This window comes from Gadus morhua, chromosome 10, assembly GCF_902167405.1.
Source record: "Gadus morhua chromosome 10, gadMor3.0, whole genome shotgun sequence".
Taxonomy (NCBI): Eukaryota; Metazoa; Chordata; class Actinopteri; order Gadiformes; family Gadidae; genus Gadus; species Gadus morhua.
The window spans coordinates 6,977,780-6,993,289 of NC_044057.1; the positions used below are offsets into that span (position 1 = coordinate 6,977,780).

The 15,510-nt window shown below is 46.5% G+C and overlaps 1 protein-coding gene across 1 annotated transcript; it reads right to left on the bottom strand.

Annotated features, from left to right (window-relative positions):
* Nucleotides 1-612: 612 nt before the first annotated feature.
* LOC115552724 (uncharacterized) lies at nt 613-14,930 on the bottom strand. The gene is made up of 7 exons (XM_030369031.1): nt 14,907-14,930; nt 14,585-14,693; nt 14,148-14,421; nt 8,697-8,724; nt 8,376-8,484; nt 7,944-8,212; nt 613-1,124 (listed from the first exon to the last, which is right to left on the bottom strand). Exons 1-7 carry the CDS (start codon nt 14,928-14,930, stop codon nt 1,008-1,010), a joined length of 930 nt encoding a protein of 309 aa, XP_030224891.1. The 3' UTR covers nt 613-1,007.
* Nucleotides 14,931-15,510: the final 580 nt, after the last annotated feature.

Sequence of the window (15,510 nt, forward strand, 5' to 3'; positions counted from 1 at the left end):
TCGACAGTCCGGACAGTTTCATGGCTGTCCCAGCCAGAGAGCAGGAGATCAAAACTTATTGTAAAATAAGTTAATTACGAATACATCTTAATCAAACCTTTTCTCCATCTAAGTAGGTTTGATTATTTCCCTTCATTAAGTTTTAACGCAGAGTGCAGTGGAGACATTATGCTTGGGCTCTGTCACATAGTTAATCTCAGAAAGTGCTTCAAACAAGATGATACATTCGTTTTCATAGGAAACTTGTTGCCAATACTTAACATAACACTCCTGCACATGTGTGCAGGAGTACTTAACACTCCTGCACATGTGTGCAGGAGTAACATATTATCATATTATGGTTGTTTCATGGGGAAGTCTGCAGTAAGAAAAACATAGGCCAGCCTCTCTTAAAATAGATTGAAAACAGGTTATATTCTCTCTATTAAAGGGTAATTCCGTTGTAAAATGGATTTGGGTTGTGTTTTGTATGAAGTGTCGGGCTACTTTTAGCCTTTTCAGTTGTTTAAAATAGCGATTTAGTTTTTACCATAACCAGTGCCCCCATCGTTCCAAGGTTATAGCGTTTTGATAGAATCGGCTAAAAACAGCCAACTGAAGAAAGCGCCCATATGCGGTTTTTGTGCTCCAAAACGAACGTTTCAACTCGTTATCAAAAAAAACATATCCCAAATCCATTTTACACCGGAATTACCCTTTAAGTGAAGGGATGGTATCATTTGGCAGCCGGTTTTAATTTTTTTCAGATGAACAATAATAACAAATAAAACCCAGGTCCTTCATTAGGTTACTTTATCTGTTGAAATCCATCTTACTCTTGTCTTATAGATATTGCATCTTCATTATTGGAAGAGATCAATAGGCTTCTGCAGAACACAGAACGAAAACACCTTCTAAGTTGTGCTGCTAGTAAAAAGTAAGTAAGCCTGTTAGTAAAAGTTAAAAGTTGGAAAATGGTTCAATCATGATTTGCTGGTGGTAATCAAGCACCTCCAGATCAACAGATGTCAATAACGCCGTGTTCTCTTCCTCTCTTCTCCCGCTTCCAAAAAGGTCTTGACCACAACACCCAAAACGACTAAGGCCCCGACTGATACTGCGGCAGCCCCGACTGCCTGGTGCACCTGTGGTGGGAGGTTCGGGGACAAGGAGAGCGCAGGGACTTTAGTGGTTAACAAAGACAACCATCACACACCAGCATAACACTACGTCGAAGGAAAACCCAAACCTAGAACCACTTATTTAAGATGAAATCTAAACAAATCTCCACGAAACAGATAAATAGCCGTTATTTGGCCATAATAGCTGTTATTTATTAGGTTATGAGTAATAGCTTAATGTGTCATGAAGTGAACTGGATTCACATGAATCTGTATCTGAAACAGAATTTGCATTTCCATGAATTGGACTTTGAATAAGCATAAGTCTTCAATCTAATATCTGTCAGGAATAACCCTGACATACATTTATTATTGCTCTTTATGATTGGTTTAAAATAGTTTGATGTGACATGTCACTTACAAAAAATAGGATAATCCCTATTGTTTGGATCCCAGTAGGGAAATGTAGGATACCATGCAAACAATGGCAATTATACTATATGCCATGAATTGTGTTTCATACTCTCATGTGTGGGTTCTGTCTCCAAAGTTATCCCCGCAACCACTTAATGATAAAATATATGTATAAAACACAAATGCAAAAGCAGTGCCATTCTGCAAGGCTTGGGGCAAAGACATGATGCTACATCATTATGGAGTTAGAATCATGCCAAAAAAAACACACACACAAAACGTGTTTTACTCACGCACAACGATTCACACACACACACAAAACGTGCTTTACTCACGCACAACGATTCACTCACAAACTCAGTGTGGTTTGCAAATACAAAACATCATTCACAAACTAATGCATTTTGCTTCAGAAACAAATACAGTATGTTTTACACATACAAAGAAACCTATTTCTTCAAATACAAAAGAATATCCTCCAAGCACAAACTAAAATCTTTCAAGTACAAAAAACTACAAGTACGGAAATCTGAAAGTTGCGCGTGGATCTGAAGGCATTTGCGCGTGGATCAGCAAGGCGGAAAAATTGTGCCAAAAGTCACGTGACAAACAAATGTCCTGTGATTCACACTACACAACAGCAGAAGGCGCTGTTGAGTCAGCTTAAGGCCGCCAGGACGATCGCCATAGTAACACGGTAAATAAATGGCAAAAAATAGGCTGAGAACGAATTCGCATTTGCGATATGTTCAATAAAACGTAATCACGGACAAAATATGTTTTTCCGAAAAACGTATTTGAGAATGCCGAATAGTTATCTGGGAACATAATTTTGATGAGATAGGGTTGCTCTCTCACTTGTCAAAAAAAGCGGATGGACGTGGTCAACGTAGCAACGACCTCAGCTACCCAACACTGATCAAAAAAATGATTGTTTCTCTCAATCAAAGCACAAAACAGGACAACTGATGTCCATAGCCTTAACCCATACATGTTGTGTAATTAACAAGGACACGTTGGTGTAGTTGTGTTGAGTAATGTCACAGATTTCGCCGTTAATGTGCAGCCATAGGGTCTTCCGTTAGCCAATGGGATGAATGCTCATAGCTTCATATATTGCCATGGAGGGATTAGGACTACATTGTAACGAGTTGGAATACCCCATGCGTCGAAAAAAGAAGCACAAGGGTACCCTTTTGCGTCAGAAGCTGAAGCCAAAGTCACTGAATATTCGTCAAAAATCGACGCGCTCTGAGAATGTGTTGCAAATAAAGATTTTGGGGAGAAAAAAAGCTCAAACTGAAACTGACTCAACAGCTGCTGTTGTGTAGTGTGAATAAAAGTCACAATAAAAGTGAATAAAAGTCACGTGACTTTTGGCACTAATTTTCCGCGTTGCTGTTCCACGCGCAAATGCCTTCAGATCCACGCGTAACTTTCAAATTTCCGTACTTGTAGAATTGTTTTTTGTACTTGAAAGATTTTAGTTTGTATTTGGAGGATATTTTTTTTTAATTGAAGAAATATGTTTCTTTGTATGTGTAAAACATACTGTATTTGTTTCTGAAGCAAAATGCACTAGTTTGTGAATGATGTTTTGTATTTGCAAACCACACTGAGTGTGTGTGTGAATCGTTGTGCGTGAGTAAAACACGTTTTGTGTGTGTGTGAATCGTTGTGCGTGAGTAAAACACGTTCTATTTCATGTAGGCTACGCCGTCTAGGCTTCGCCTTATGGGCTTGAAAATTTCAAACTATGCACCAATCAGCGTGGGCACCGGCCACATTTCCCACGGTATCGTGTCTATATTACGCGGTGTATACCGTCGCTCATCCTCCCTTTTCTTTCAGCACTTGTGCTTATCAGCGGAAAATCGAGAATACATTAAGATGACTTAGACAAAACGGTTCTCCCAAGCCGTTGGCAGCGGCTCGGGCGAGGCCTTGGACAAACGGCCCTCTTCAGGGCCACCTGAGAGCGCTCCTGGAGCTAGGTCCTTTTCAGGACCCCTATGCGCCTGCTGTCCCGCCTCCCTGGCACCAGGTGACGGGCACTTGGCGTGCTTTCGGTGCCTCGGCGCCGACCACGCCGCGGCTGCTATGGCGGCCCCCGTCTCCTGTGTCGCCTGCCGGGAGCTGCCTGAAGAGGGGATCCTCTCCAGGCATCTCTTCTTTTCTCCTGCGGTGGACCTCGCTGATGCCATCGACTGGACGATGGCATCATCGACACCGACGCCGACGCCTCCATGGACGACGTCTTCGGTGACTCGGCGTCCGGTTTTTCCCGCTCCCGGGTTACAACCGCCACCGTCGTCCAACGTGGGAAACCGCGCCGGATGGCCGATCTCTTCTGGGGATCATGGGTGAGGCGGCGGCCATCAAGGGGATTCCCATGCCTCTCGTCCCCGTATCTGATGATATGCAGGGCGAGTGCTTTCGCACCCTATCTTCTTCCCGGCGGGCTACCCAGTGCCCCCTGTTCCCGCCTGTGCAGCACCTGTTCACTGCTGCCGGTGGGGACCCTTCGACCCTGAAGGCCCCGGTGAAAATCCTTCACGGATTTCACCAACGTGGAGGGGTGGGCCGATACTCAGGGGAGGGGGATCCCTCGCCTGGAGCCTCCCCTGGCAGCGCTTCTCTGTCCGGGCGCCAGATGGCGCCCTAACGAAAAGCCGCTGCCCCCCGACCGCCTCCAGAGACAGATTGTCGGCGTCGCGTTCTACCATCGTGGTTGGACAACACGTTGAGATGGGGCCATCCCATACAGTTCAAGCGTCGTCCCCCACCCTTTATGGGGTTGGTGGAGACCACGCTACGGGACCCGGCTGCGAGCACGGCTCTGGCAGCAGAGGTGGCCCGTCTCTTGGTGAAGGGGGCCATCACTGTCGTTCCCCCCCCACGAGTCTCACCTAGGGTTTTATTCCCGCTACTTCCTGGTTTCCAAGAAGTCAGGGGAAAAGAGACCTATTCTGGATCTTCGCGTGTTCAACAGATTCGTTGCCACGAGGAAGTTCAGAATGCTCACTGTCGGAGCGTTGTTCCGGTGTGTGAGAGAGGGCGATTGGTTCACATCCCTGGATCAAAAGGATGCTTACTTCCACGTCCCTGTTCGGCAGGCGCACAGGAAGTTTCTCCGCTTTGCCTTTATGGGGATGGCGTACGAGTACCAGTGTCTGCCGTTCGGCTACTCCCTGGCTCCGCGCACCTTCTCAAAGTGTGTGGAGACGGCGTTGGAACCGCTCAGGCGTCAGGGAAAGAGGTTTCTCTTCTACCTAGACGACCTGCTTATTCTGAGCAACTCAGAGGAGACCGCGAGAAGGGACACCATGTTGGTGATAAACCATCTCTCCTTCCTGGGATTTGCCATCAACTGGGAGAAGAGCTCCCCGCTCCCCAGCCGGCAGACAGTCTACTCAGGGCTTTGCCTAGACTCAGCCACCATGACTGCGATGCTTTCGCCTCCTCGGCGAGATGCCATCCTGTCGGCGCTCTCCCGTTTTCGCGTTCGCAGAAACGTGACCGCACTGTCCACCATGCGCCTGTTAGGGCTGATGGCAGCTGCCCACCCCGTGGTCCCCCTGGGTCTGCCTTTTATGCGCAGACTCCAGCGGTGTTTTGCTCGCCAACGGTTGGACCCCAGGCGACACAAGCTCAGGGTGCTCCTCGTTCCCCGTTCGGTGTCGCCAGACCTGGAATATTGGAAAAGACCCTCCGCCCTTCTCAGGGGGGTTCCCCTGGGCAGGGTGGCGTCCTACGTAGTGGTCTTCACGGACGCCTCGTTGACGGGTTGGGGAGGAACGTGCCTCTCTCACTCGGTCGGAGACGAGTGGCGAACGCCCCCTGCAGCACACATAAATGTGTTGGAGCTCGACGCTGTGAGGAAAGTGCTGTTGCATGTCATTCACCTGGTGCGCGGCCGCCACGTTCTGATCAGGACAGACAGCGTGTCGGCGTACATCAACAGACAGGGGGGAGTCCGCTCCCCTGCTCTCCACCGAAAGGCGGTCGAGCTCTGGCTTTGGGCTCATCAGTATCTCCTCAGTCTGAGAGCCCTGCATATCGCGGGCGCCCAGAACTTTGGGGCGGACCTCATGTCTCGAGGCGGTCCCCGCCGAGACGAGTGGCGGTTACATCCCGACACTGTCAGACTGATCTGGCAGAGGTTCGGGACGGCGCAGGTAGACCTCTTCGCGTCCAGGGAGAACACGCACTGCAGGTGGTGGTTCTCCCTCAGCCCTCGGGATCTCCCCCCGTTCGGGGTAGATGCGTTGGCACACACACCTTGGCCGCGGGCTCTCTTGTATGCGTTTCCCCCGCTCCAGCTGATCCTTCCTCTTCTGGAACGGGTCAGACAGGAGAGACTGTCCCTGATATTAGTGGCCCCGGAGAACCGATCAGCTCTGTGGTTTCCAGAGCTGGCCGCGCTCTCGCGGTCGGCGCCGTGGCCGTTACCGTTTAGGCCGGATGCGCTTTCACAGGCCCACGGGACGGTGCACCACCCGCCCGATGTCTCGGGACGGCTGTTGGTTTGGCTCCTGAGAGGTTGATCCTGCAGGGCAAAGGTTTGCCTGAGACGGTTATCAACACTATTCAGAGTGCTCGTGTGCCTTCTACTTCTTCCCTCTATGTGGCGAAGTGGTGCGCCTTCTCTAATTGGTGTGATAGGAACCACACTGTCCCATCTCAATGCGAAGTGGGAAGCGTGCTTTCGTTTCTGCAAAACTTATTGGAGAAAGGTTTGGCCTTCTCCACTATCAAGGTCTATGCGACAGCCGTTTCGGCTGGCCATGCAGGCTGTGATGGTGGACCGATCATCAGCCATCAACTGGTCAAGAGATTCTTGCGTGGGGCTAGACGGGTTGGGCCTTGGTTTCTGCCAAGCGGGCCGGTGAGCTAACCGCTGTGTCTGTCAGCCCGAGTTGCTTGTTGCTAAACGAGGACAGCTCCTTCGCGTTGCTCAGACCTAATCCTGCGTTCCACCCGAAGAACATTAATAGTTATTTTCGGTCGAGGGATATTGTGCTAAAGGCTTTTCACCCCCCGCCTCATTCTAGTGAGGCGGAGTTGCATCTCCTGTGCCCGGTTCGGGCATTGGCAATGTACGTGATTCGCTCGGCCGCGTTCCGCCCCATACAACAGTTGTTTGTGTGTTATAGCGACGCTAGCAGGGGCCGCGCTCTCTCAAAGCAGCGGTTTTCTCGCTGGATATGTGAGGGTGTTTGCTTAGCCTACTCTCGGCAGGGCTTGGCGCCACCGTTGGGCGTTAAAGCTCACTCCACACGGAGCGTGGCCGCTTCAACGGCTCTACTCAAGGGCGTTTCGGTGGAAGACATCTGCGCGGCTGCGTCATGGTCTTCCCCCGGCCCCTTTGTCCGTTTTAACATGTAAGACATGTCCAGGGGTTCACTCGGCAACTCTGTGCTGAAGTCCGGGACCCCTTTTACGGCTTAAGAATATAGACATGTTCTTTAAAGCGGCGTGGTTGTATTTCCTCTTGCCGGCTGGCGAGTTGGACTTGACTACCAGTCTTACTCTCCCACCATTTTTCAAATGAAAAACAGGCTAGGGTTTTTTTTCTATTGGCCCGCCAATTGTCAGGTGGTTTTGTTTGCCAGTATGTTACTCCCGCCGTTTCTTTCAAATAAGAAACGGCCGAGAGAGACCCCTTATTGGAGAGCCGGATTCCGTAGCTCCGCCCCCGGTGGTAGCGGACCTAATGGAAACCGTGTTGCTCTGGATTTTCTTTTCCTTTTCATGGGTTCCATGAAGCACGGATTAGAGCCGGAGTCTTTATAGACTCACTTTTTTCTCTCTCTTGATCATTGCCTTGCTTGATCTAGGAGGAATTCGTTTTTTATTAAGCTGTTGTGTTTTACACTTCCTTGGCTTTTTGAGTCTTTAATGTGCTCTGGTGACTTAAGTCGTTTTGACTGGAGTCCAGCAGTACGTTGATCAGGCTCCGCTAGACGGCGTAGCCTACATGAAATAGAACGATAGTTATGTTATTATAACTCTAGTTATATGATTGTAGGCGTAGCCGTCTAGTTTCCCACCTGCTGTACCCTCCAAATGCTGAAAGAAAAGCGTGGAGGATGAGCGACGGTATACACCGCGTAATATAGACACGATACCGTGGGAAATGTGGGCGGTGCCCACGCTGATTGGGGCATAGTTTGACATTTTCAGCGCGCCCGGGACAAGCCCATAAGGCGAATCCTAGACGGCTACGCCTACAATCATAGAACTAGAGTTATAATAACATAACTATCGTTTTTTGTGTGTGTGTGTGTGTGTGTGTGTGTGTGTGTGTGTGTGTGTGTGTGTGTGTGTGTGTGTGTGTGTGTGTGTGTGTGTGTGTGTGTGTGTGTGTGTGTGTGTGTGTGGGGGGGGGGGGGGGGTTTGACATGATTCTAACTCCATACATCATACCTGTCGAGACTGGGCCTTGCCGTAGCGCAGTTCGGTAGCAAAGTGCTCGCAGTTGCTCTGGAAGACACTGTAGGGCAGCTCGGCGCCCACCAAGCGACGGGCCTCCTGCACCACCAGGTCGGCACGCCGGGGCTCACACTGGTCATCCAGGATGTTGTTGATCCTCCACTCGTCGGTCCCCACTACTTCCCAGAACCCAGCCCGCGCCACCAGGGCTCTATCGCAAACGATGGACATCATGCTGTAGGCTCCAGCCCCTGGGTTCTCCGCTACAGTCAATAGAGCACGAAAAGCGCTTAGTGAAGGATCCAATACAAATGTAATATTATCTTATTGAAGCTCATCTTATTCCAAGCTGATTTGCCTGGCTATGCACAGATTGTGTTGGGGTCCGCTTCTGGTGAAGGCTGTGTGTTCCGTGGAGTCACTCACAAGGCGGTGCCAAATGGACAACAAATCCATCGCCAATATAAACAGCCCAGTGCTGGTAGGAGCCACGGAAGATCTCTATCAGGTCTCCTGGCTGCGGCTTAACTCCAGACTAGATTTTTTTTTTTTTGCAGGGAGAAAGGATTATGGAAAAAGTTTTTAATATTTAGTATCAAGAAATACATGTTTTCTGTCGTGATGAATAGGGTCGTGTCCACAATGAAAGATGTATATCAGCTTTCCAGGCTGTGGGTACATTTGATGGTAATTAAACATAGATATAATTGAGTTTGACATTACATTGAACAGTTTGGACTTACTCACCGCGGTTGACACCTCATTGCCCATTTTCCTTAAAGAAAATAAGTTGGCCATAAAAACAGAAATAACAAAGGGTTGAATATTAAAATGAGATCTCATCACACATTAATACTTCAAATAGCAAATCACGTTTTAGACTATTCTTATTGTATGTTTGTCATCACTTCTGTGCTACAGAAAAAACTTCAAATGTAACAACTTTGATGTCTTATTTCTTCTTAAGAACATCACGTATGGCAGCCTATGTCTGAACCTTAATTGTTGGCCTATTTATTTTTGAAAAGATTTGTTTATCTTACCTCTTTGCCTGTCAGTGAAAGTAGCCTACCAGAAATGCGTGATACTGAAGAGGAATGAGATATATATGCGCAGGAAGGCATTCCTTTTCGTTTCGTGGGAGCGGCTCGCTTTGGAGGAGGTGGAGGTTTCCGAACGTCACAGAACAATTCATCTTATTGTCTTCCCAACAGTGACTCAACGTGCCCATGAAACAAACACAAATCACCATTGGCACTACTTTTCTCAGAAATAGACTAAGTTTAAATCCAACTTACTATATAGGCTACATCAATAAGGTGAATAGCCTAATAATCGATCACAAACACAGAATGTATACATTAATACAAGATAGCTGCTAGATACATGTATTTCCGAAAGAAGATGCATCACACAATTTTCACATCAATCTTTATTGATATAAACAACGTTTTTCTTTTAAGTGTAAGAAAGAACAAACTTGTCAAATTTTACCACAAGTCTTACAGTTGAATGACTCTAGTAGACCATTAGTAAGATAAAAGTTTTCATAGGAAACTTGTTTCCAATACTTGTGCAGGAGTAACATATCATCATATTATGGTTGTTTCATGGGGAAGTCTGCAGTAAGAAAAACACTGGGCCAGCCTCCCTTTAAATAGATTGTATGGGAGTAATCTACTATTGGATAATAGGTAATTATTAACTATACGCTATACAAATCTAATAAGTGTGGAGAAACATTGAGTAAACACGGTACCACTCTCCCCCAGTACAGCTGCAGTGTGCTGCCGTTACGGCTGCCAAGTTGCGAGGTGAACGAGTGGGTGGGCCTCTGGAGCTGCTGCTCCTTTTACGGTGAGTCCCAGGCTGGAGCACAGAGGAGAACCACGGGGAAATGCCATCATAGGAAAGTTATAGTTACACTTTCAGTTTCTATAACTGCTATTTGGTGGGTGTGCCTTTTCTCTGACCCCCTTGGGGCGGACAAAGGTAAAATGATCCAGTTGAGGAGTCACCACTACGTCTCCCCAAATTATAATGGTCAATGATCTCTAATCCAATAATGTTTATCTAAAGGTGAGTTTCCTGTGTTCAGATCGAGTAGCAGAATGCATCAGGGGATCCCTGCTCCCTTGTGACCGGTTTACCCCAGGACGTGAATCCGTGTATGGTTCTTTTTGTTTTTTTCTGATTTTGTTTTAAATCGGAATATTCAAAGAACGAACCATACACGGATTGAATTGAAGACGAAATTGTTGTTGTTGTGTTTGAAACTGGCGCGAGGGTTCTTCTGCGCGCCTAACCTGACGCTTGATCATTGTGTGGTGGTTCAACCTTCAACGCGTCAACGCGCCAACGCAGCTAGATGAGTCCAGGTCCATGCAAGTGAACGGAGCGTTCCCTCTTCGTCATAAGTATCAACCCAAACATCCTTCACATTCACCGAGCGAACATTATGAAAGTAAAATGCACATTTCTCGCTAAAAAATCTTTCCATAAACGCATTTAATGGCGTGACTATGTTACTATTTCCACCCAGAATAAAGAAAGATGTCGGCCGTATGCTTCTGTCCAAGCTCACTAGCGGAGACGTTTGCAGTGACGTCATGACGTTGCTCACGCCGGCTCCATGGCTGGCTCTGGCCGGTGTGAAACCAACTGGTTCTTAAGTGGGATAAGGCTGGAACCTGTTTGGAACTGGCCCTACAGGGGCGGATCTACTGGGGTGGCATGGGGTGGCAACTGCCACCCTAAAAAAAGCCTTGCCACCCCAGCGCAAAACTCTTTTCTTTTTTTCTTTTTTTTTGCTTTTACAAGACATTTACAAAAGCGAGTTTCAAAAGTCAGACTTCAAGTGAATGCAACCAGGAAATATTGCCCCATCCCGCCTGCCCCCCCCCCCCCCCCTCCCCGAGACTCCCGCCGGCACTGATTTTGAATACAAGGAAGGCACGAGAGTCCTCCAAACGAACGATAGCGATTGGTTATGGCATATCCAGAGTGGCACTGGGCAGATCCAATCATTTTAAACTTCAAACGTCTATCTATGAAGAAATAATAATTAGAAAAGAGCAGGGCTGTGTGTTACAGAAACATCATAGTTAAAGACTTAAGTTAAGATTGGAATGCCTTATAGCTGCATAGCAGGCGCGTGCCGTATGGGCAGGTGGGGCGGCGAACTCCTTGCAAAAGCATTCTCCCAAAAAAATAGTTCCTCAGTAAATCATTGCTCCAAGTTTATTTTTAATAATGTGATTGTCACATTAACTATCTATAGTTTCTGTAGGCTTTCCGACTATTTTTGTTCTGTTGATATCAAATTGGTGGTGGCGATTCTAGTTGAGTTTTCATGCAATGAGGGGCGGCGGAGCTCAACGACCGCGTCCCTCCGTATGTTTCTCGCATAACTCTGCAGGCTGCAATAAGAATTGCAATCCGCGCTAACAAACACAAACCCTTCTACACTCAGCTGGTTTTCCTGACCGTTAACTTCATGTGCCTCCTTTTGTATCAACAGTCATTCGATTTGATTATATTAAACTTTATTGTCATTGAACCAAGTAACACTTGGACAACAAAATGCAAGTCATCTTCTGTAAATTATTTACAAATGGCCATCTCTAATCTACTTGGTTGCACACCTGTCTGAACTTTTATAAACCAATATAAGTCATCAATAATTAATAATAAAACAAGCTTCACATGAAGAGCCAAAAAAATAATAAGGTAAACCCAAAAGGTCTTAAATACTTAGAAATTAAAGATATAAAAAAAGAAAGAGGGAAATCTTTGATAGCACTTCCCCTGAATCCCCATTTGGCTCTTCCAAGCATGCAGGTAATACACTCTACTTTGGGAGTTATTCTATGTCACCGCACTTTGAGGGTGGCATTGTATGTAAATTATTGGAATCGGTGAATAAAGTGATATTTGCACTCAAGTTGGACTGATGATTGACATCTGATAGGAATATCTCATGGACCAATACCAACTTATTGTTAACTAAAGTACATATACTCTCTTTGCATATATTTTTAGCCCCATGCCCCTGCGGTTGTAATAGTGCAGGTGTTTGTTGTAAGGCAGGTTGATTTTGTAATTATTCAGTAATAATTTATTACATTTTGTCTGAAACCTTTTATGTTTAAATGTAAGGCTTTACTCATCCCACAATAAATTAAATATAATGTTATTGAGTCAAAATATCTAAATGTGGGGGCTTTCCAAGTAAATATTGATTGATATGGCATTAATTAAATCGGCATACTGTAGTGTATATACTTCTGCCAGAGTGTGCCACCCCTCAAAATCTCCCGTCCCCCTCTTGCCACCCCATGAATATTTTTCTAGATCCGCCCCTGCGTCCATTGTATACTTCGGTGTTTTAAAAAATGCCGGTCTTCGTGTTTATGAAGGTACGGATAACTCCGCCCCCTGCCCCCGGCGTAAAAGCGGTTCTAGTTCTAGCTCAGCTCAAAAGTGGGGCCAGAGTTGAACCGGTTTTTAGGGGCCGGAGCCGGTTCTTTGGCGGTGTGAAACCAAAACACTGGCCCTAGCTCCGAACTGGCCCGGAACCGGCTCAGATTTTGCGGCGGTGTGAAAGGGGCAATTGATGTGGACGTTGAAGAACCAGGAACGTCGGAGAACCCAACGCAGTCGTTTGAGATTCATAATATCGGCTCACACAGCTTTTGGCCGTGATAATATATATTATATGATATAGATATCTGTGTAGGCTATATGATAATATTTAGATATAGAGCTCCAGGACTCCCGTGTGTTCTAGAATATTTACAGAACACGGCTAAAGGCTGTGTGCGCCTCGCCATTGCGATACATCCACTGTAAACAGAGCGCATGGTACCGTGGCTGCAAGCTGCTCAGGGCCACACCCCCACCCTCCTCCTTGACACGCCCACCGAAACAGCGCATTTGGGGGAAGCTCAATGTGCGATACTCCAAGTGCCCCTGACTGCAGCCGAGGTGGGTCTGTCTGCATCCTGCAAGACGGAGGCGTAACTTGTAGTAGGAGGCGTAACATGTAGTCGGAGGAGGCGTAACTTGCACTAAGAGGCGTAACATGTAGTCGGAGGCGTAACTTGTAGTCGGAGGCGTGTCTAGTACTTTTCTAAATCGCGGAAGTGATCTGTGTGTCAGTGGTGCGCGGGTACATAAATGACCGCAACTCGGACCTAAAATATTAGGCCTTAAATTGACTTACCGTCATGAATATCGGAAGACCCGACTTCAATGAAGATCTCGTGTGAACCGTGATTTACAACGCTTTTTGTTTACCGCGATTTAGAAAAGAACAAGTTACGCCTCCTAGTACAAGTTACGCCTCCTACTACAAGTTACGCCTCCGTCTTGCAGGACGCCGACAGATACTATTGCTGCAGCCCGCAGATCGAGGAGGAGCTAAATGTGGGCGGGCTTAAACGTTTAAGCCAGCCCACATTTAAGGAAAATTCCGCGCAGTATCATGGACCAGACGGAAATACGTTCTCCCGCTTCTGTCTTTGGTTTATTTGACTTAGCTAATATAATTGTGTACGAGTGTACGAAATAATATGTGTCTATACTAAAAAAGACAATTGAAATGACAAGTTAAAAGTAGGAATGTCTAAGTCTATCAAATGCATGAACCCTTTTCCATATTACCGGTAAGTCATTGTGCTGTGCTGTGCTGTATTGATGTTTGAGAATGTGCTGCCGGATCTCCGCCACCAGATGGCGCCCGAGAGGATAAAACCATGGGTTAAACATTTAGACCCGCCCACATCTAGCTCCTCCGCTCGAAAGCTGGAGAACGTATGATACTGCGCGGAATTTTCCTTAAATGTGGGCGGGCTTAAACGTTTAAGCCCGCCCACATTTAGCTCCTCCTCGATCTGCGAGCTGCAGTCAGGGGTTACTCCGACTGGCTCGGAGTGGCTGTAACTCTGCACCACGGCTGAATTTCGGGAACGTCTTTGAATACTGTGTTAGTTGCCCACTAATACCTTTATTAAAGAATACATAAAATAGCATGTCATGGGACCTTTAAGAGCTAAAGCTTAATGGGTCATGAAGTGATCTGGCTTCACAAGAATCTCTGTATCCGTAGACACCCTTCTTGACAGTATCTGCCATGAATTGTGGTTCATACTGTAGAGAGAGAGAGAGAGAGAGAGAGAGAGAGAGATGATTCTACATCATACCTGTCGAGACTGGGCCTTGCCGTAGCGCAGGTCGGTAGCAAAGTGCTCGCAGTTGCTCGTGAAGACACTGTAGGGCAGCTCGGTGCCCACCAAGCGACGGGCCTCCTGCACCACCAGGTCGGCACTCCGGGGCTCACACTGGTCATCCAGGATGTTGTTGATCCTCCACTCGTCGGTCCCCACTACATCCCAGAACCCAGCCCATGTCACCCGGGCTCTATCGCAAACGATGGACATCATGCTGTAGGCTCCAGCCCCTGGGTTCTCCGCTACAGTCAATAGTGCATGAAAAACGCTTAGTGAAGGATCCAATACAAATGTAATATTATCTTATTGAAGCTCATCTTATTCCAAGCTGATTAGCCTGGCTATGCACAGATTGTGTTGGGGTCCGCTTCTGGTGAAGGCTGTGTGTTCCGTGGAATCACTCACAAGGCGGTGCTAAATGGACAACCAATCCATCGCCAATATAAACAGCCCAGTGCTGGTAGGAGCCACGGAAGATCTCTATCAGGTCTCCTGGCTGCGGCTTAACTCCAGACTAGAGATTTTTTTTTTTTGCAGGGAGAAAGGATTTTGGAAAAAGATTTTAATATTTGGTATCAAGAAATACATGTTTCCTGTCGTGATGAATAGGGTCATGTCCACAATGAAAGATGTATATCAGCTTTCCAGGCTGTGAGTCCATTTGATGGTAATTAAACATAGATATAATTGAGTTTGATATTCCATTAAACAGTTTGGACTTACTCACCTCGGTTGACACCTCATTGCTCATTTTCCTTAAAGAAAAGAAGTTAGCCATGAAAACAGAAATAACAAAGGGCTGATTATTAAAATGAGATTATCATAAAAAACACTCGTCACACATTAATACTTCAAAAAGCAAATCACGTTTTTGACTATTTTTATTGTATCTTTGTCATCACTTCTGTGCTACAGAAAAAAGTTCAATTGCTGCAGTTGAACTTTGATGTCTTATTTCTTCTTAAGAACATCACGTATGGCAGTCTATGCCTGAACCTTAATTGTTGGCCTATTTATTTTGAACAGATTTGTTTATCTTACCTCTTTGCCTGTCAATGAAAGTACCAGAAATGCGTGTTATTGAAGAGGAATGAGATCTATGCTCAGGCATTGCTTTTCGTTTAGTTTTCGTTTCGTGGGAGCGGCTCGCTTTGGTGGAGGTTTCCAAACGTCACAGAACAATTCACTTGTCCTTAAGGATTGTAAGGACCCCCTCGAAAATGAGATGATACATCTCAAGGGGCTATCCTTGAAATAAAGAAAGAAAGAATTACTTAATGTCTTCCCAACAGTGACTCAACGTGCCCATGAAACAAACACAAATCCCCTTT

What these genes read in the sequence shown, in the direction of transcription:
- LOC115552724 (XM_030369031.1), bottom strand. Translation starts at nt 14,930, where the DNA reads ATGAGCAATGAGGTGTCAACCGAG. An exon ending in TGTCCATTTAGCACCGCCTT is followed by an intron (nt 14,422 to 14,584) that starts GTGAGTGATTCC and finishes TATTGACTGTAG; the next exon opens with CGGAGAACCCAGGGGCTGGA. An exon ending in GCCCAGTCTCGACAGGTATG is followed by an intron (nt 8,725 to 14,147) that starts ATGTAGAATCAT and finishes ATTTTCTTTAAG; the next exon opens with GAAAATGGGCAATGAGGTGT.